This window comes from Brassica napus, chromosome C3 (assembly GCF_020379485.1).
Source record: "Brassica napus cultivar Da-Ae chromosome C3, Da-Ae, whole genome shotgun sequence".
In the NCBI taxonomy this organism is placed as follows: domain Eukaryota; kingdom Viridiplantae; phylum Streptophyta; class Magnoliopsida; order Brassicales; family Brassicaceae; genus Brassica; species Brassica napus.
In genome coordinates, this window is record NC_063446.1 from 16,021,304 (window position 1) to 16,043,490 (window position 22,187).

General features: G+C 41.0%; 1 protein-coding gene, 1 long non-coding RNA gene and 1 other non-coding gene across 3 annotated transcripts; 2 read left to right on the top strand and 1 right to left on the bottom strand.

Annotated features, from left to right (window-relative positions):
• Positions 1-15,656: 15,656 nt before the first annotated feature.
• Positions 15,657-17,767, bottom strand: LOC125582946. Its single transcript, XM_048749419.1, has 4 exons — positions 17,063-17,767; positions 16,808-16,996; positions 16,233-16,763; positions 15,657-16,151 (listed from the first exon to the last, which is right to left on the bottom strand). The coding sequence occupies exons 1-4, from the start codon at positions 17,765-17,767 to the stop codon at positions 15,657-15,659; spliced, it is 1,920 nt and encodes a 639-aa protein (XP_048605376.1).
• LOC125584589 lies at positions 17,382-17,488 on the top strand. The gene has a single exon (XR_007321502.1). It is a non-coding gene; the product is annotated as a small nucleolar RNA R71 (small nucleolar RNA).
• A 2,772-nt stretch (positions 17,768-20,539) lies between the features above and the next one.
• On the top strand, positions 20,540-21,918 carry LOC125584359. The gene is made up of 2 exons (XR_007321306.1): positions 20,540-21,598; positions 21,724-21,918. It is a non-coding gene; the product is annotated as an uncharacterized LOC125584359 (long non-coding RNA).
• The last annotated feature ends 269 nt before the right edge of the window (positions 21,919-22,187 follow it).

Below are 22,187 nucleotides of genomic sequence, written 5' to 3' on the forward strand. Positions count from 1 at the left end.
CGCAAGGAATCCTTAACAACTAAAATTGCACGACGATCCACGTTGTTCGGTTGTTGTGTTAAATTCTCGGAGAAGATTTTGTTGTTTTCCTTTTATTAACAGTGGTCACAGTACACCTATAGATTATGAACTCTTTGTTATTATTGTAGGTTTATTTCTCCATCGAAATTCCTCGTTTGTTCATCATGAAGGGTGTGATAGATATCAGATTTGAGCTTTTCTTCTCGTTATAGCCAATAGTTTCAACCAAAATTAGAAACCTAGATCAATGATCACTGCTAGTTTTTGGTAGATTAAATTCAAGCAACTTCTGTGGCGGTGTAGCTTTTGGTGGTAGCAGAAATTCCCGGTGGTTCAAAGTGACGCAAATACACATCAGCAATGGATCTGAAAGACATATGTGCGGGTTAAAAACTTGCATAAATAAATATTACTGGCCAATAACAAAACCTGGACGGCTAATTATATATTTTCATCGTTAACACATTATTTTTACATATATTATAATAGATAACCTTAAATAAAATACAATAGTAGATATCCATATAAAGTTAGGTAAATGACATAATATAAAACATGATGGTTGCAAGCTAGTTAAATGAAGTTTAACATTCGAAATAAAAATATCATTTGTAAATTGAATCAGACAAACATATGAATAATTTGAAATGTTATACTAAGATGGTGTATAGCCGGCTAAAAATTTATGTGGTTTTTAAGCATAATATTAGTTTCAACAAAAGGAAATACAAAATATTTGAAAATGTTGTTAACCGGATATAATAGGTAAAGCTCAGCTAAAAATAGTTTTAGCTCACAATAAGAAAGGTTAGACGTCTAAATGACTTAGTATCATCAAAACTTGTTTTACCTTAGGCTGTGTAAAAGCTCTTTGATATTTGCATTGAAGTTAAATGAAATTTAACATTCAAAATACAAATATCATTTGTAAATTCTATTAGACAAACATTTGAATAATTACAAATGTTATACTAAGATGGTGTATACCCTACTAAAAATTTATGTGTTTTTTTTTAAATAATATTAGTTTCACCAAAAGGGAATACAAAATATTTGAAAAATGTTGTAACCAGATAAAGTAGACAAAGGTCAGCTAAAAATAAATTTACGTCACACTAAGAAAGGTTAAACGTCTAACTGACTTGGACAGCTAACATAATATATACACGGTTAGAAGATGAGTTATTTGGGATAAAAATTGATTTGTTTGTATTGTCAAGTTATTAGACAGTTAATAGAATATTTGCACTGTTAACAAACAAGTTATTTGGGTAAACTTGTTCGGATTTTGAATATCACATTTTTTGCTATCATAAGAATCAAGATCATAGCTATGATATATGAAATAAATATACAAATAATGGTTAGGCAATGTTTTCTTTGGTAAATGGCAAATTGTTAGACAGCTAATATAATATATACACCTTTATAAAATGAGTTACTTGAGACTAAAACTGGATTTGTTTTAGTGTCAAGTTGTTATACAAGCAATATAATATGTACACGGTTAATGAAGATCTTATATGACTCGTCAACCCTACAACATATATAACTTAAGGCTTCACTAGAGAAGGCTTCAAGTGGAGATGCAACGGCGAATAACTTTCACGGGAGACGCAGTGGCCGAAGGCTTCATTAGAGGCGCAGCGGCAGAGAGCTTCACCGGAGGCGCAGCGACGAAGAGCTTCACCAGAGAAGCTACGGCCGAGAGCTTCACCAGAGACGCGCGGTGGGGAGCTTCACTGAAGACGCGTGGGCAGAAGAAAGTGACCGGTGATGCAGAGACGGTGAGCTTCATCGGAGACGTAGCCGCATAGAGCTTCACCGGAGACGCATCAGCAGAGAACTTGAGAGTTGAGTATTTGTCTGATACCGCATGCGAACCCCCAAAGTTTCTTCACCGGCAGCGAAAATTCTCTCCGGTAAATCCAACGGAGGTGGTTGAATAGCCTCTGATTTCATCGTCTCCGGTAAATCCAACGATGATGGTTGAACAACTGATCTAGAAATTAAATATGAAATCTGGGAGAGAGTTACAAAAGAAAGATGTTGAAATGAGAAATGAAGTTTCGAAATTGAAACTTTATCTACATGACGTAGAAGAGACGGTGTTTGCTTTCTGACAACAATATATTTGAGAAGATTTTTTGACAGCTTGCAAAATCCGCGTAAAATCTTCGTATAAGATCTAGCCTATCAAAATTGTCAGTTGGAGAGAAGTGAGGGTAGGGGCTTTTGTGTATTAATAAAAAATGCACAGTGTGTGAACGCTTAAGGTTGGTATTCCGCTAAATACGCTATACTTTAAGCATATTTGTGTTTTTTAGTAATCATATTTGTGTAAATTTTTCTTTTTTAATTATTACTAAGAATTTTGATAATTGTATTGAATTAGTGATATTGCATAAATATACACTCGTGTCATAGAGATTTCACACATAAATTTTGTACTTTAACCGTAAATAGATATGATAACAAAATATATTTACAATTTTGTTTATTAATCAAATAGTATCTAAATAGATAAAATTGTATGTTTTTCATTAAAGTTTCCTAATTTGATTTCATATATAATCACAATAATGTTATTATTATACATAATAGTACACATAATATTACAGCAAACAAAAAATATTAGACATTATAATATGTCTTAACAAAAAATATTAAGCATTATAATTTAAAATGGATATTGTAAATCAACACCTATGGCCCAATTTTTTTTCATCTCCCGACAAAACACTCAAGACGATCGTCTAGGGTTTTATAATGATGGGCTTTCAAATTAGCCCACTATAGTTATCACCCATAGATCTGAACCGGTTCAAACCTAATTTCTGGTTTATTGTAGATATAAAATCGAACCGGGATGAGGATAGAGAAGCGACGACGGAATCAATGGCTACTATAACTGCTTCACTTCGTCTTCAACCTATATCCTCACTCTCCTCGTCTTCATTTACCGTAAAGTTTGATCGATGACTTAGAATGGCGGGAAACATGAAATGAGTTCGCTACGGTCTTCGGGAGATAGCATCGAAGGGTAGACGAGAATGCACGGACTAATTGTCGTATCGACGTTTCGGAAGAGCTCGGTCGCTACGTAGCGACCGGACAGCGTGCATGTGTGGTAGTAGCGTAATGATCGAGCTTGGTTCGTCCGTGTTCTGATCGTCATACTCGGACCTATCCGTAACTGGTCTGGGTATGTTTCCGATGGCTTATGTTTGATCTAAATGGAATTCGAACAAAGCTTTATCTCGGGAACATACGTTGTGACGTTCTCTTGATCGAGCATGATTTGTTGCGAAAAGACATACTTGTGTTTTTCAAATTTTTTAATTTTTTTTTGGTTTTTCTATGCATATACTTATGTACAATGCAATGCATGAGACTCAAATCATCAAAGAAAACATGATCAAATACTTGATACCTCCCCCAAACTTAGTTCACACAGTTTCTGTGTTAGGAAGTCGGAGGAGATACCGAAAAGAGAAATAAATGCAAAGAAAAACTGGTATATACAATGGAAGGGTAGTGGAGTACCTCTCTATGAAGCGTGGGAAGAGGCCGATTCCTCGTCCTCAATGTCAGCTTCCTCATCTGTCGAGGCAAGGGATGGAGATTTGTTTCTTGAATCGGATGGTTGAGCCGGTGGGTTTCTCTTGCGGCGGAGCAGCTCTTTCTTGGTGGCGGGAAGTCTGAGTGCTAACAGACCAATTGAAGGCTGAGGCTGGGGGGTAAGGAAGTCAAAGTCTGATGATGAACATTCCGCTACAGCTCCTCTACTTTCTTTCTCTCTATCATTTCTTTCTTGATTAAAAAAGAAAACACGAGATGTCGAGTAAGAAGAGGAGTTCGAAGAAAGGGTCCTTGCCCGCGAACGTTTCTGAAGAGCTCCTTGTGCCAAAGATAGAATTCGTTCCTCATTCGGTAGACCCGGCCGAGAACGAGGCATGGTGGATGGCGTGTTATAGTTCGATCACGCCTCCCAAAGAGAAATCGTTCCCGGTCATGAACCGTCGCCCGGTCGAGGAAGGTGCACCAAGTAGGAGTACTAGCGAATTCCTCGAGATCATGCGGTCATTCTATCAGATTTCGGATGCGGTGGAGTTCTGGGTTCCTTGTCAAGGAGAGCGCGCTAGTAGTCCCCCGGAGGGTTACTTTACTTGTTACGAAGCATTCGTAGTGCGCTGTCGCTTGTGGTTCCCGATTCCCGAAATTATCATCCGTGTGTTGGATCGTTTCGAGGTGGCGATAAGCCAACTGAATCCCCTTGGCATCCAACACCTCATTGGAGTCCTGATCCTGAGCTACGAGCATGGTCTCTCCCTTACCGTCGATCACTTTGAAGCGCTTCTTAGGTTACAGATCATCAAGGATACAGACAAGTACAGGCTGGTCCCTCGGAACTTCATGTCAGTGGTTAAGGGGTTTACTTCTAACTTCAACTCATGGAAGAAGTTTTTCTTCTTCGTTCGTGTAGATGCTGCGTCTGTTGAAAAGAGTTGTATCCCATTGTTCCGGAGGTTGCCGAACGATCGTCCCTTCATCAATCCTCTTGCTTTGTTTCCTGAGGACATTATCGCGGTGAGGGATCTGCTCAGGAATGGTCCTTTTTTCTGGACTTCCTTTACGCCGAAGAGAGTTCGAAAGGCGTTGAGGTTTGTGCATCCTAGTCCTGCTTTGGGCGGAGAAACAGGGAGTGATTCCGAGCCCGATGACCAAGGTCCCGACGCTGCTCCCACGGTTGCGACGGGGCTGAATTCTTCGAAGGGGATAGATATCGACCTCGGTGACCTAGAGTTTTCGGTGGACGATTGCATGCTTCCAGGATGGGATCCAGACCTTGCTTTCGGCGATGGAAGCGGTATGAGTGAGGTCCCTATTCCGGACTTTGATGATTTCTTCGCTGGTCTTCCCTCGGGCTTCGATGCTTCTCCGGCTACGAACGAGTCGGGGAGGCCAAAAGTCATCGCGGAAGGATCTCGTATCATCAACGGGGTATAGGCTTACAGAATTTTATCATTTCAAGTATATATATATATATATTGTTAATAACGTGTCAATCGGTTTTACAGGGCTTGAACTTGCTTGGATCGGCCATTGAGGCGAGCCATAGAGAAGCCATGATCTATCGCTTTAAAGCGGAGAAGGCGGAAAAGGATCTTGCTCGCATGCTAGACGAGATGTTGGCGCGAGATGCTCAACTCGCTCGTGATCATGCCAGGGCTATTCGTAGGGCGGAACGGAAGGGCAAGAGGGAGATTGTCGAGGTGATGAAGACTCGCGCCTCTCAATTCCAGGTTGAGTACGGGAACCTCGAGGATGCTTTCAACTCGCTGGGCGACTTCTGTGAGTGTCGGGGTTCAATCGGGAGCCTTTGGAAGACGCGGGCGGATGACTACGTTTTCGAGAGGGAGATGGAGTTAATGAAGGGCGGCATGAAGGATCATGCTCACGCTGAGACGCTCATTTCTCCGATCGACGGGAGGATTCGGGGATTCTGGGATCCCATCCCGGTTTCTCGTGATACCGTAGACACCACGACCGAGTTTGCCAGTGACGATGAGGAAGTGAACTATCCTGCGGATGCATTCAGAGCTTCCTTGTCCGGGAATTTTAACTTTGATCTGTGAGAGGTGGGTGTTTGACGGGAAGAAGTTTTTCCCTTATCTAGTATTCTGCAGCCGAGTGTGGCCTTCGTTCATATATGTCCGGCCGAGTGTGGCCTTCGAACTTTGTATGGGCCTGTTTTGACCGCTTTTATCTTTATCGGGACTGGCTGTTGGTGGCTTTGAACCCCTACCGCCATGCGGTTTATATATATATATAATAGATGTTTGTTTGAATTACTTTGTTTCGAGTGGGTTTCAAGTAAACATGAGTTGTCTTCTCATATTTAATTCCGTTGAGGCGTTCAATCTGTAGGTTTGTTCGAGACGTGAGTTTTCGTAAAAAAATATTTATTCTTACGGACTTTTGGAAACGTCAAGATATGAACGGAGAGACATTTTTTAGGATCTCGTATCGTTTAGATATCATGTCTTGAGATGTCTGAGACTAATGCGATGGGTTTAGGGCTAGACCTAGGTTTACTCTCGGTTTTAAGGTTTGTGGGGTGACTAGCCGGCTATCGATTTTCCTGTTGCGATTTCTACCTTATTCGTACCGATTTAAAGTCCGCGACAGGTTCTCGGCTTATATGACTTGTATGGCATGAATCGAGCATCTTTCCAGAGACAATTTTTAAGCCAACTGGAAGTGCCAGACCAAAATTTCGGATTTTTCTTTGTAGCGCGCTTTTGTCCTTGTGTTGGACGTTCGAAGATCAAAAGAGTGATCAAGTTGCGTTTTTAAGATGGCTGATGTGTTCATCGGGGCCAATCGACGAACGGAGTGTAAGGTTTTTGTGGTCGCGTTTGGATGATTTTTTCGCATCGCCTCGACTTTTAACTTGGTGACGTCTCGCAGTTATTTCGAAGACTATACGTATATTTTCGGTGCTGAAGAGAGATTGTTTTGTGATTTTGGGCCGTATGAGGCCGCTGACAAGAGTCTTAATGTTTGTTGATTTTCTAAGCGTGTTCTGAGACTTTTGCGTTAATTGAAGCGTAAGTGTCTTAAAAAAGAGCGACGCATATTGTAGTAAAAATTTTCGAAATCTCTAAAAAACTCGATTACAATAACGCATCTTTTCCTATGTAGGATTATACGAGTATACGCACCCACTCCCCCCCCCTTTTTAGAGAGGGGGATCGCTGAACTCGTCTTTCGACGAGCTGCCTACGTACCTCTTTTGAGGATCAAGCCATCTCGTAGTTCTATTTTAAGCCGCGAGCGTTTTTACTCGGCGATTGTCGCCGTGCTGACCACCTTGATCGTGATGACCGTGGCCGGGTCAGCGTTCTCTTCCGGATGTTCTGGTTGAAACGTAGTGTCGGCTTCAGACTCATGTTGAGTTTCGACACCCGAAGCGTTTGCGTCAGCAGACGATGTTAAATCATCTTTTCTTGAAACGTTTTTGGCCGACGATTTATCTATCTTCGTGCGCTTGCAATTTGCCGTTGCAGAAGTCGTCATTTGCCTTAACTTGTGCTCCGCGAGGAAGCATAGTCGCGACTGTTTCTGACATCCCCAGATAGCTGTAACTCCGTTTGGGGTCGGGAATTTGACACCCAGGTGGTACGTTGATGGAACGACTTGCATGGCGTTGAACCATGGGGTTCCCAAGATCACGTTGTAGATGGCAGGATGATCAACCACCGCGAACTCGGTGATTTTTGTGATCTCCTTGGCCATGACTGGCAGCTGGATTGATCCGAGGGTCATCGATACTTCGCCTGAAAAACCTGCGATCGGTTTCGGCGTTGGAGTTACTTCTCCCAGTTCAATGCTCATCCGATTGAGAGTGTCGCGAAAGATTACATTGACTATGCTTCCCGTGTCAATGAGTACTCTGCCGACTTCCAGATCTCGTTTGACGAGATCTATGACGAGTGGATCGCAGTGAGGTTGATCGATCCCGCCAGCTTCCTCCTTCGTGAAGGTGATTGAGCAATTTTGACCATCTCGGGGAGGAGACTATTTAGGCCAGTTTGCACTCGACTCCGCCTTCTGCTGGTAAGCCTTGATGGCCGAAACCGTATCGTTGCAAAATTGCGATCCTCTGATGATCATGTTGACTCTGCGACGATTGTTATTGTTCCCCTTGTCGTCCGGCCATCTGCCGCGTTTATCCCCAGATTGGTTTCTTTAAGGAAATTTCTCTGCGGGAGGATTTCTGTCCGGCTTCGGGGGGCGATCGGTCTCGAGGATGAGATCTTTCACGCTGGTCACTTCCGAGAGCTCTCCAGCTAGTAGCTTCGCGGCCAGCTTTGCTCCAAAGACTTTGCAGTTAGTCGTGGAGTGTCCTCGGGATTGGTGGAACTCGCAGAAGGTGTTTTCATCATATCCTTGATTGTGAGTTCACGTATTACCCGTGGTTCGGCCCTGGTCCGAGCTGATCGCATAATTGTGCGCTCCTTGGAGATCTTCCCCCTCGTGATGGACATACTTGTTGTTACGAGGATTCTTTTTCTTCGTTTTCGGGTCTACATCTTTCGAGGATGGTCTTGCCGACTTATGTTTTTGCAATAAGACTTTCGTTTCCTTTTTGATTATGATGTAGTCTGTCGCCTTGTGGAGAGCGTCCTGGATCGTCCACGGTTTGTCGAGGCTTATCCATTTTCTGAATTTCGACTTGTACCAGAGCGTTTTTCTGAGCGCGTCAATGGCCACTTTGTCGCTTATCCCGCTAACCCTGGACATCACCAGTTTAAACCAGCTGATGAATTCACGGAGGGGTTTGTCTTCCCTCTGGTATAGACTCCAGAGATTGACATCAGAAGTTTCTCTATCTATGAACATAGAGTATTGTTTGAGAAATTCCGATGCGAGCTGTCGGAAACTCCCGATAGAGTTTCGCTTAAGGCGCGCGAACCATTCGAGGGCTGCTCCCTCCAGATTCTCGACGAACAGGCTGCAGTAGCCGGTGTCTTTTTCGCCGTCCTTCAGTCTCGCTCTTCCCATCGTGATGTGGAAAGCCTGAAGGTGCGCCTTCGTATTGGTTCTACCATCATACTTCGGTACTTTGATTTTTCCCGGATCGGATACCCTAATATCTGAGATGCGGGTGGTGAAGGGGGTCTTCCGAGCCCCTTCCAGCAGCATGTCGATCTCGGATGCGGCGCTGGTAGCGTGATGGATTTGGGATTTCACGGCTCTTACTTCCGCCGCAGTCTTGGTGATATAGTCGCGAAGATCGCGGATATCCGACATCTCGCTAGCAGATTTCCGAGCCTGGCGGCGTTTACTGCGAGTGAGCTCGGTTTGCTTTTCAGCTAGCTCTTCTTGTTCGTTCCAATAGAGGATTTCCTCCTCTTCTATCATTGGTTTGTCGAACGGAGAGCTTTCCCGAGCGAATCGGCTTCTGGTCCTCCTTGGATGTCTGTCGACGTCCTCATCAGCATCGTTGGAGACATCGCTAGGATCCAGGTCGACGTGCTCGACTTCGTTATCCTCCGAAGCCTTCGCGGGAGGTGAAGGACTTTCAGGGTTTCCCTTTTTGATGGGAGATTTCTCGCTAGGGTTTTGACCCGAAGGTCGTTCCTGCGCGGCTCCAGGCCTGTCGAGTGGGGTTGCGAAGTCGAGTCTTTTCCCGCGGACTTTAGTTGTTACGCGGGGGCGGATTGCTCGAGTCCTTGCCGTTAAAGTTTCAACTTGTTTGGTCAAGGTGCTCACGAGCTTATCCTGTTCTTCCAACCTTTTTTCGTAGGTGGCAAACATCTTTTTAAATTCTTGAGCGCCGCGGTGCTAGCTGGTGCGTTGGCTGCGGGTACGTCCGCTGCGGGAGTGTGGAGGTCAGTGCCACTGCTTCCGTTAAGAGGAGTCTGCACGTTATCCGGTTCGTCAGTTGACATGTCTGGTTGAGCGTGATGTGGTTGAGAGTTAGATTAATCTGTATCCCCCTTCTTCTAGCGCCAAACTGTGGGAACCGAAATTCGCACTGTCGATTTCCGTTTAAATTAGGAGAGTTAGGAAAATGTGGGAACCGAAATTCGCACTGTCGATTTCCGTTTAAATTAGGAAAGTCAGGAAAACTCTAATTTCCCAGAGGTCCCGGATATTTATTAAACCACACGCCAAGCAATCAGAACACGCAAGTAAAGACGAAAAGAAATAAGAAATCGTAAAAGAGAGCAAAAGTAGTTTTATTCAGAATTCGTGTATGAGCGTTACAACAAGGTAGAAGCCTCGGCTATGAGATCTGTCGGCAAGATTCCTAGTTCTAACAACCTAAGACTGCAAAACCTTGTTGAGTCGCAGCTCGAAATAACAAAAACGGAAAGTTGCCTAATTGCTCTAACTGCTAAGTTTGCTCTGAAAAAGTCTCTCTCCATGCTTCTCGCCTAGGACTCCTTATATACTGGCTCCTAGGTCGGTTTGCGCTTTTCCTCTTCTGCCCTTAAGCCGTCATAGCATAAAAATGGAGATATTCCATTTTTTCCAATCCTCGTAATTATCTTCAAAATTTCGTATTTATCCGCGGAAACTTGACATTTATCTTTCCTTGCGAACCAAGCGTAAACCGTCATGCGGCTTATGCGGCTTACGAGCTGTTGGTTAAGAAATCGTAAGTTGGGCCTCGAGTCATGTCTTAGGTCGCTTTGGGCCGTCTTCTGACTCGAAGCGTTTATTACGGCTTCTTTCGATAAAGAATGATCTTTCCACTGTTTTCACCGTAAAGTTTGATCGATGACTTAGAATGGCGGGAAACATGAAATGGGTTCGCTACGGTCTTTGGGAGATATCATCAAAGGGTAGACGAGAATGCATGGACTAATTGTCGTATTGACGTTTCGGAAGAGCTCGGTCGCTACGTAGCGACCGAGCGTTCGTTCCACTCGTTTGCTACGTAGTGACAGATCGTTTGTTCCGCTCGGTCGCTACGTAGCGACCGAGCTTCGGCCGTTACATAGCGACCGAGCTTCGGCTCAAGTAGCGATTGAGCTTTGGCTCGGGCTTGGTCGTTACGTAGCGACCGAGCGGAACGGACGCTCGGTCGCTACGTAGTGACCGGACAGCGTGCATGTGCGGTAGTGGTGTAATGACCGAGCTTGGTTCGTCCGTGTTCCGATCGTCATACTTGGACCTATCCGTAACTGGTCTGGGTATGTTTCGGATGGCTTATGTTCGATCTAAATAGAATTAGAACGAAGCTTTATCTCGGGAACATACGTTGCGACGTTCTCTTGATCGAGCATGATTTGTTGCGAAAAGACATACTCGTATTTTGCGGGGATTTGGACATTAACTTTGTCGTAACCGTTTCCGACCCCAACAGTCACCGATCTCCAACTCTTCCATGATCTTGATATCCGCAAATCGAGTTGGAGGCCACAACACACCATTCTTCAAATGCCCATATGGCTCATCTTCAGTTGGTGTCTTGGTTCTATCCCTCTCAGTGTCAACCTTCTTCCCCTTAGATACTTTGGCTTTCTTGTGCGGAACTTGGTCGTCTTCATTGATGTCTGCATGCTCCTCCTCTTGAGGAAGAGCTATTCCCTTGTCCTTTAGCTCCTTGGACCTCTTTGGAGGGGCTGATCTTCTACCACCAGCATCCACACTCTCCACAGTGGCTACTTGCTTGCCTTCTCTCTTTTTTGCTGCTAAGACTTGCTGCTTAGAGGTTCCTCCCGTTGTAGAGACGGAGGTTAAAGGCTTCCCATGTCTAGCAGTCTCTTGCTTTGCAGACTCTTGTTTCTCAGCTTCCATTTTTTGTTGGTCCTTTCTCCCTATTTGTACCTGAAAATTTCAAACCTTGGAAAAGGATAAGCAAATTGAAGAAAATGCAAATGTGAATTCAATTCATGATCATTAAGCCTTAGCAAAGCTATCACATTGCAAACAAGAGATGATCATAAGCAAAGAATAAGGCTTTTAAACATCAAGTGAGTTCTTTAATTAGTAAGTTCTCTAATTAAGTTCTCATATACCCTAACTAACCAAAACAAACCAAAATCATATGGGAATATAGCAATTTCGAAAAATCCCCAAATCTCATGAACCCTAATCTATCAAAGTTCAAATTCAACTCAATTTCATCATAGAATCAACAACCCAACATGATATATAAGATTTTCCTAGTCAATTTCACAAGTATCAATCAAGAGAAGGATCAAATTTCAAGTTCAAATTTCTAGGGTTCATGAGACCTACGAAATTGAACTTTAGGATACAATACCTTGTTTTGGATGAAAGGAAATGTAGATGTGAAACAAGAAAATAGACTACAGGGACGAAAGCTTTGATTTAGGAAGAAGAATGGATTGATTTGGCGAAGAATTGAGTGAGATATGGGTGATTTGGTGAGGGAGGTTTTGATGTTTTGTGAAAGGGAGATGAGGGAAACGGGGGAGAGAGACGCGGGGTAGGGTAGTTTTAGGGGTGAAACGGGTCGGGTTTAGGGTTAGAAATCATACCTGAGCGGGTTAGACCCGTCGACGCGGGTAGAGGAGATGTTCGGAACCCGCGTCGTCGTCCCCGCGTGGAAGCGTCTCCGGATTGGTGTGTTCGTGCGAGCGGGTAGAGGAACCCTCGTGACTCCAAACCGCGTCATCCCATCGACGAAGCGACGCGGGTAGAGCAAACCGCATGGGCTAACCCGCGTCAGAACGTTGTCTCCGACCAAATATACGAGCAGGTGAAGGAACCCGCGCCACCTATCCCGCGTTTTTTTTTTCTTTTTTTTTTTGAATTTGAATTTGAACTTTTAGTGAAGTATGTACAAGGATAGACATGAGACTTCCTCCCAAGTGAGCTTGTTTAAAGTCTCTAGCTTGACTTTGCTTTCCTTTGGCTAGGCGGTATCGGGGTCGGAGAGTGAAACCGAGATTCCTTTCTCCTCCATCGTGGTTCCCATGTAGAGCTTAACTCTTTGTCCATTGACTGTGAAGTCTCCACCATTCCTGTCTCATAACACAATTGCCCCATATGGCCTAGCTTCCTTGATCTTGAAAGGACCGGACCATCTTGACTTGAGCTTCCCGGGAAACAACTTCAGTCTAGAGTTGTAGAGAAGCACTTGATCTCCAGCACTGAATTCTCTTTTCAAGATCTTCTTGTCATGAAAAGCTTTGGTTTCCTCCTTGTAAATTCTTGAGTTCTCAAAAGCATCCAATCTAATCTCATCAAGCTCATTGAGTTGGAGAATTCTCTTCTCCTTGGCATTCTTGATGTCAAAGTTCAACAACTTAACAGTCCACAATGCTTTGTACTCAAGTTCAACTGGTAGATGACAAGCTTTTCCATACACAAGGTTGAAAGGTGTGGTTCCTAAAGGAGTCTTGTAAGCAGTCCTATAAGCCCAAAGTGCATCATCTAGTTTGATGGATCAATCTTTCCTTGTAGTCCCCACTGTTTTTTCCAAAATAGACTTGATTTCTCTATTGGAGATCTCAACTTGACCACTTGTCTGAGGATGGTAGGGAGTTGCAACCTTATGCTTCACACCATTCTTCTTGAGAAGGCTTTCAAATAGCTTGTTGATGAAGTGAGAACCTCCATCACTGATGACAACTCTTGGAACTCCAAACCTTGGAAAGATGGTGCTTTTGAACATCTTGATCACCACTCTAGAATCATTGGTAAGACTTACTACAGCTTCCACCCACTTGGAGACATAGTAAACAGCTACAAGGATGTACTTGTTGCCAAAAGATGATGGGAATGGTCCCATGAAATCAATACCCCACACATCGAACACCTCCACTTCTAGAATTGGGTTTTGAGGCATCTCATCCCTTTTGGTGATGTTCCCTCTCCTTTGGCATGAATCACACCTAGAGACAAAGTCTTGAGTGTCTTTGAACATATGAGGCCACCAAAACCCGGCTTGTAAAACCTTCGAGACAGTCTTGAAAGTAGCGAAATGACCTCCATAGGATGATCCATGACAGTGTGTGAGGATCCCTTCAACTGCTTCTTCAGATACTACTCTTCTATAGAGTTGATCTCTACAAAGGATGTAGAGGTAAGGCTCATCCCAACAGTATCTCTTCACCTCTTTATAGAACTTCTTATTGGCATAACCTTCAAGACCCATTGTCTCTCTTCCACAAGCTAAGTAGTTCACCAAATCAGCATACCAAGGACCTTTCTCTTCAGTTGCCTTCACATCTTCAAGCTTCTTTCCAGTTTCACAAGCTGCTACCACTTCTCCAATTGTCATGATCTGTTCTTCTAGAAGCCCTTCATCAATAGAGATCCCACTCTCAATCTTCAGTCTAGACAAGTGATCAGCTACACCATTCTCAACTCCTGGCTTGTCTCTGATCTCAAGGTCAAACTCTTGTAGCAGCAAGATCCACCTCAACAGCTTTGGCTTAGCATCCTTCTTGGCCATGAGGTGTCTCAATGCAGCATGATCAGTGTAGACTATGACCTTTGACCCAACCAAATAGCTTCTGAACTTCTCAAAGGCATAGACAATGGCTAGCAGCTCCTTCTCAGTTGTAGCATACTTCATTTGGGCTTCATCAAGGGTTTTACTCTCATAGTAGATCACATGAGTCTTCTTGTCTTTCTTTTGCCCAAGAACAGCTCCCACAGCATAGTCACTAGCATCACACATAATCTCAAAGGGGAGATCCCAATCTGGTGGCTGCACAATGGGGGCACTAACCAGCTTGTCCTTCAACTTCTTGAATGCCTCTAGACATTCCCAATCAAAGTTGAATGCAGCCTCCTTGCATAGAAGCTTAATCATTGACATTGCTATCATTGAGAAGTCTTGGATGAATCTTCTATAGAATCCATCATGACCAAGGAAGCTTCTAATGTCTTTAACCGTCTTTGGTGGAGCTAACCCAACCATCACTTCAATCTTGGCCTTGTCTACCTCAATCCCCCTCTCTGAAATCTTGTGTCCAAGCACAATCCCTTCCTTAACCATGAAGTGACACTTCTCCCAGTTCAGCACAAGGCTGGTCTCTTCACATCTCTTGAGGACCCTGCTAAGATTTGACAAACAAGCAAAAAATGAAGATCCGTAGACAGAGAATTCATCCATAAATACCTCCACAACATACTCTATAAGATCAGAGAAAATAGACATCATGCATCTTTGGAAAGTGGCTGGAGCATTACATAGCCCAAATGGCATCCTTCGATAAGCAAAGGTAGCATAGGGGCATGTGAAAATCGTTTTCTCTTGATCATTTGGATGTATGGAGATTTGGAAGAACCATGAATACCCATCAAGAAAGCAATAATATGGATGATTTGTAAGTCTCTCTAGCATTTGATCAATGAATGGCAATGGAAAATGATCCTTTCTAGATGCTGAGTTAAGTTTTCGATAATCTATGCACATCCTATGTCTTGTTATTGTTCTTGTTGGTATTAGTTCATCCTTATCATTTTTAACCACAGTTATTCCTCCATTCTTTGGGACAACATGCACAGGAGACACCCATTTGCTATCCGAAATAGGATAAATTACTCCTGCATCTAGGACTTTTAGAATCTTTTTCTTAACAACATCTTTCAAGTTGGGGTTTAACCTTCTTTGATGTTCTATAGAAGTCATAGATTCATCCTCTAGATGTATCCTATGCATGCATAAAGAAGGTGATAACCCTTTAATATCATCTAGTGAGTAGCCTATTGCCTTTCTATACTTTTTTAAGTTCATTCAAAAGTTTAGACAATTCATCTTCACTAAGCTCACTACTCACTATGACAGGGTAAGTCTCATTAGGGCCAAGGAAAGCATAACTTACACCATGGGGAAGAGGTTTAAGCTCCACTTTTGGTGCCTTGAGTTCACTCCAATCATCCTCTTGGAGGTTCTCTTTTTGAGTAGATGAGGCAGCATGGTGTGTCTCATATTAAAGCTCCTCATTCTGTTCTTCACCACTAATCCCCTTGTGAGAATCCAGCATCTTCACATAGGCATCACTTTCCTTGTTCTCAATCACTTGGACTTCTCTCTCAATTGTTAAGGCATGTTGTAGAGAATCTTCAAGTGCCAACTCCTCTAGAAGCTCATCAGCTAGAGCATCCATTTCATCAATGTAGAAAACTTGGTTCTAGATGGTTGGCCTCTTCATTACTTCATTGATGTCAAAGTGGAAGATGTTTCCTTTTCCAAGATGAAGATCAATCTTTCCTTCTCTGACATTCACAACAGCTCTTGCTGTAGCTAAGAATGGTCTTCCAAGGATCAAAGGGTCTTTGGCTTCCTCACCCATCTCCAACACAACAAAATCAGTAGGGACCTCAAAGTTACCAACCATCACGGGAAAGTCTTCTAGGATACCGACAGGGATCTTCACTGATCTATTAGTCAACACGAAAGAGAGTCTATACTTCTTGTATTGATTGAATCCAAGCTTCTTTGCAATAGACAAAGGCATCAAGTTGACACTAGCCCCAAGATCACTTAGACACCGCTCAAACACCATAGGTCCTAGAGCACAAGGTAAGGTGAAACACCCTGGATCCTCTAGCTTCCTTGGAACATCTAATCTTAGGATAATAGCGCTGCACTCGTGAGAAAGGATCATCATGCCATCGATCTCTTTCTTTTTTGCAGCCACAACATCTTTCAAGAACTTGTTGTATTGAGGGACCAACATAAAAGCATCAATGATGGGCATTGTGACCTGAACTTCACTCATTTGTTTCTCAAAGAGGGCCTTGTACTTCTCCAATAGCTGTCTCTTGAATTTTCCAGGGAATGGTAGTTGTGGCTCATAGGGAGGAGGAACGAAAGAGGATTCCTTTGTTGGAGTAGCAGTTTCACCATGTTTCACTGTCCTCTTCTCTTCTCCAACTTTTCCTTTACCCTTAGCTTCCACAATCTTTTCTAGAATCTCTTCATCAACCTTCTCATCTACAATCACTACTTCATCATCAATGTTGATAGCCACCTCCCCACCTTGTTTTTCACCATCCTTGGTGAGAACTCTTGGAGGCAACTCTCTACCACTCCTTAGGGTGATTGCCTGCATTGCTTCTTTGGGGTTTTGGTCTGGCTTTCCAGGTAATGATCCATGTTGGCAATTAGGCTGAGAGTTCATTGAAGCAAACTGATTCTCCAAATGTCGGATCTTGTTGTTGAGCTCATTGTAACTTCCATCAATCTTGGAGTGAATATTCTTGAACTCATAACCCATTGTCTTCTCATTCTTGGCCTGAAAATCCAAAAGTTTCTTGAACATTGCATACACACTTGTACTGAAGCTGGAGCTTGTGAAGAACTTCCTTGAGCTTGAGTAGACTGATTGTTGTTATTGTTGAAACCAGGAGGGGTGTTTTGCCTAGGCTGATAGCTCCCTTGCTGGGTGTTTTGCTTCTGCTGGTATCCTCCTTTCTGGTTGTTAGAGTAGGACCTTTGCTGGTACTTGTTGTACTGAAAGTTAGGCTCCTTCCTGTACCAAGAACCATTGTTGTTGATGAAGCACAACTCTTCTTAGCCTTCCAAACCATCAACCTCCTTGATCTTCGGGGAAACCTCTTCAATAGGACCACCCACAAAGTTCATCTGCTCTTGCTTAGCTTGGTTGGAAAGAAGCAAGTCCATCTTCTCTTGCAAGGACTTGATCTCTTTTTTTGTCTGCTGATCATCACTTCTGTTGACTCTATCATGCTCCTCGCTGTAGACTGAGTCACTCTTAGCCATGTTCTCTACCAGTTCCTTTGCCTCTTCCTCGGTTCTCCCCAAGAAGAAACCATTGCTGACAGTATCAAGCCTGTTCCTGCATTGTGGTAGAGCTCCCCTATAGAAGGTGCTAAGCAAGCTCTCCTTGCTGAAACCATGATGAGGGCATTGAGACCAATAGCCCTTGAACCTTTCCCATGCTTCACTGAAGCTCTCTAGACCTTTCTGTTGAAACCCGGAGATTTCGTTCCTGATCTTAGCTGTCCTTGAGGTAGAGAAGAACTTGTCTAGAAAAGCTCTCTTGCACTCTTTCCAAGTAGTGACAGTGTCACTTGGAAGAGTCTTCTCCCAATGATGTGCCTTATCCCCCAAAGAGAAAGGGAACAGCTTCAACTTGAAAGCATCTTCAGAAACAGCATTTGTCTTTGACAAGCCACAATACTTGTCAAACTTGTACAAGTGATCAAAAGGGTCTTCAGCAGCAAGACTTGTCAAACTTGTACAAGTGATCAAAAGGGTCTTCAGCAGCAAGACCATGATACTTGTTGTTCTCTATGGTGTTGAGCAGCCCTGACTTGATCTCAAAGTTGTTGTTCTCCACTGGTGGTGCTCTGATTCCCAACCTATGACCATTAATGTGAGGTTGATCATAGGCTCCAATGGCACGAGCTTGGCGCGGTGGATGTTGTGGCTGGCGCAGTGGTCTATAAGGATCAGCTCTTGGATCAATGCCTCCTTGGGCATCACCATCTTGAGGCAGATTCTCCATATCAAACCCCAACCTTTGCAAGTGAGCATGTTGCTCTACTTCTCTTCTTTGTCTTGCTATCTCCATCTCAAGTGCTCTAATGTCTTCAACTCCTTGAACTAGGTTTGTTGTACCTCTGCTCCTTGTGTTCATACACCTGAAATGCAAAGGGAGAACAAGAAAGAGAAGCAATAAAACAATTAAACAAAAATTGACTTAGTCTCAAGCATATGACTAAATCTCAATGTCACAATCAACTTAAAATTTGGCAACGGCGCCAATTTGATGTTAGGAGTTTCAAGGCTCCTAATCAAATGTTGTAGAATAAAGGATGTCAAACCAATTCTAAGAGATTCTAAAGCAAAGAAAATAAGATCATGCTTAATCTAAGTGCTATCAATTGGTGAGATGATTTTGAACTAGAATACTACCTAAATGCAATAAAAGACAAAGCTTTATTTCTTATGAGATGAGAGAACTCATGGGCTATGGGGATTGACCTTGTGTGATCAAGTTTCAATCTAAAGATGACAACTTTCAATCAATCTATCTACCTTAGACCCAGACACAATCCTAAACAAACTCTATCTCTAGATGAATGCTCATTTGCTAAGATAACTCAAACATCAAATCTCTTTGGTTGAATATTATCTAAGCAATCATTAATTTCAAGTCTATTAGCCATTTTAACACCTTTACCAACAAATCTCTTTGGTAAAGAATGTTAAAAGCTTAGTAGAGTTGGTTCATGCATTTCATCGAACACCTTTCGGGTATGAAATACCTAGAGCTCAACTTTAGAGAGGCCAACTCTAAGTTGCATTAAAAGCACTCTACTAGCAAGGAACAAGATGGATCTGTACTAAAACACCTTAGATCTAGCTTAATCACCCTTAGTCTCCCTAACCCATGAATCCAAAGATGACTACTCACTACTCTTCATGATGAGCCCAAGAATTAATGATGATTTGTTGCTAATCATGATTAGTGATCAAGATAATCAAGCAATCACAAGAGAAAATGATCAAGATAAGATCTTTCACCTAAAAGTTCTTTGTGATTAGATAGAAAACAAGATAAGATCCCCTCTTGGGATTACAAAAGTATTTATATGTCTTTGGTAAACCTAATGGTTTCCATTAAAAAGTCTAAAAAGCCCTTTATAAACATTAAAATTCGACTAAAGATAAGTTTCGACTCGGGTAGAAATGGACGGGCACAACCCGCGTCAGCCAACCCGCGTCGGATCGTCGTCGAGGCTTCTCCGTCATGCGCGTGGGTAGGCGATCCCGCGTGGCTCCGTCCCGCGTGACTCTATCGGCTCCTTCTCTTCGTGACGCGGGTTGAGACGATCGGCACCAACCCGCGTCATCCTCCCCGCGTTGAACCTTCGACGATACTCCTTCTTCGTGCGAGCGGGTGAGTGATCCCGCGTTGCTTCACCCGCGTGACTCCTCGAACAAAATCTTTGGCAACGCGGGTAGGGGAAGATGGGGATCACCCGCGTCGCTTTCCCCGCGTCGGACCTCGATGATTCTTCTAGCTCGTGCGAGCGGGTAGTCGACCCCGCGTGATCCTTCCCGCGTGGCTTGTCCGAGTTGGTCTTTCGGTGACGCGGGTCAGTGGACTCGGGGTGCTGCTACCCGCGTGGATCGCCTTATGATTGATCAATCTCCATTCTTCATCTCTTTTTGGATCACAATGCTTCTAAACACCTCTGATTACTCCATAGGATACTCCATTACCTGATTAAGACATATGAATGTAAAATGGATCCTAAAGATGCTAAACTCTTAATCTATATGATCATTATGTACAAAATGGAAGTTTAAAACAATGCAAATATGCAAGATATCATCAATTCCACTGAAAATCTTCCACATTCACCTTTTTCTCTTTTTATCTTTGCAATTTATCTTCTTGATCAGTTCTTTTTGTTTCTATTTGCAGTGTGTATTTGATATAATCTATTTTTATGGATATTTTTATCTTACTTTATTTTGCTAAACCGAAGAGCAAATACCAAATAATAACAGATTAATGGGATAATCATGGTTTTAAGCTTGTAAATTTGACACACTTTTATTCATGCTTATCTCGATGATCAGAAACAAAAGATTCGTAAGTCAATATAATTGAGATGACACGGGTCATTATTCGCCCTACGGAGAGAGAAAACTCTCTTTTATAGTTATAGTAAACATTTGAAAATCAAAATACCACTTATATAATATAAGAAAAAATAAACAATAAGCAAATATACAATATCAAAAATAGAAAAATTAAATTAAAAAAAACTGAAAAATATATAATTAATTAAATAAATAATAAGTAAACATAGAATATGAGAAATAAAAATATTACATTAAACATCTATCTTATTATTCCATTTTTTTGCTTTTATATCAAATGATAATATTACGTTAGATGTTTAATGTAATATTTATATTTCTTATATTATATATTTACTTATTGTTTAGTATTTCTTGTATTGCATATTTACTTATTCTAAATCATATAGGATTATTGTTTTAATAAAAATTAATTAATTAATTAATTTAAATGTTTAATATAGTTTAATAAATTTTTAGATTAACAAATGTTATTAACAGTCTTAAACAATTTCTCATAATATCTTAAATAAAAAATATTTTTTTTTATCATTTTTCCCTTATTATTTAAATATTCTTTGAATTTTCTGGATGAAATTTGTCTTATTAGTTATGCATTCATTGAATGGTTCATTTATTTTACTTTTTTTAATATTCCTAAGCAATAAAATTAATAAAAATAATGTTTTAATAAAAATATTTATCTTCTTGTAGAAATATTTTAAGGGATCATGTAACTCATGAAGGCAAAGAATGATCAATCTTTATTCTAGTGTCATTTAATTTATCATTTATTTTTACAGTCAAACCATTTGTTATAGTGCTGGTTTAGCTTTGGTTTCTTTAGCTAAGTTTTTTTTTTTGGTTAAAATGTTAAGATTTTCTAGCTAACTTTTTGTTGATGGTTTTTTTTCTTCAAATAATAAGATTATTGATTTAAAATCAGTGATTAATGATAACAGATATGTACTTACATAAAATATTTTTTATAAGAAGTTATTATTTCTATTTAACTTATTACTTCGGAATATGAAAAACTAAAATTGGTAAACTATACAATGAATGCATAACCAATTGAGCAAAATTTAATGAATTGCAATTTCATCCATAAAATTTAATAAATATCTAAGTAATAAAAGAAAAAAAAATGAGAAAAGAGACAAAAAGTAATATTTTATTTAATATATAATGAGATATTCTTTAAGAGTTTTAATTACATTTTAATGTATAGATAATTTACTATAATTTAAAATTTTAAATTCAATTAAATAATAGCTTTTTATTAAAATAATAGTCTTATTTGATTTAGAACCCCATTTGAGGTATTAGAGTAATAAGGTTTCTCTTGTATATTTGTATATATATATGTTTTATTGTCTGTCCCTATGAAATATAACCATCAAGTAGCAAAGAAACAAATGATTTATCAGAAGAGTATTACGATAATGTCATCATCATATTTTGCTATCATGTGCCTCATCATGATTGCTCTCGTTCCTCTACATCAATGTATGTACAATGCAATGATGCGTATACAAAATATATTCCATTTTCAATAATTTTATCATTATAGGCATTGCAACTATGCATATACTATTATATTCTCATTTTTAATTCTAGTGTTTACTATATAGTGGGAAACGCAGATGGTTTAGAATTCCTCAAAAAGTGTGTCCATACCCGTTGGTGTAAAGGAAAACAATGTATTTGCTGTAACAACGCGCCTGAAATATTAAAATGTTATGATACACAAGCAGCATGCATGGCTCATTGCACAAACCCAATCATTCGAGTGGCTTAAGAAAGTTTAAGAAATAAGAATATAATCATGTGGAATATCTCAATAAAGATAATATATATTATAAAATAAAGATATTAATAAACTATTGCTTTATGTATCATTATATATATATATATATATATATATTTATCATCTACTTTATAATATACATATGAATAAGAATAATACAAATTTATGGAAGATAAAAAAAATTGAATGATTATGCTGTTGTGTTCAATTCCACTGAAAATATTCCACATTCACCTTTTCTTTTTTTATCTTTGCAATTTATCTTCTTGATCAGTTCTTTTTGTTTCT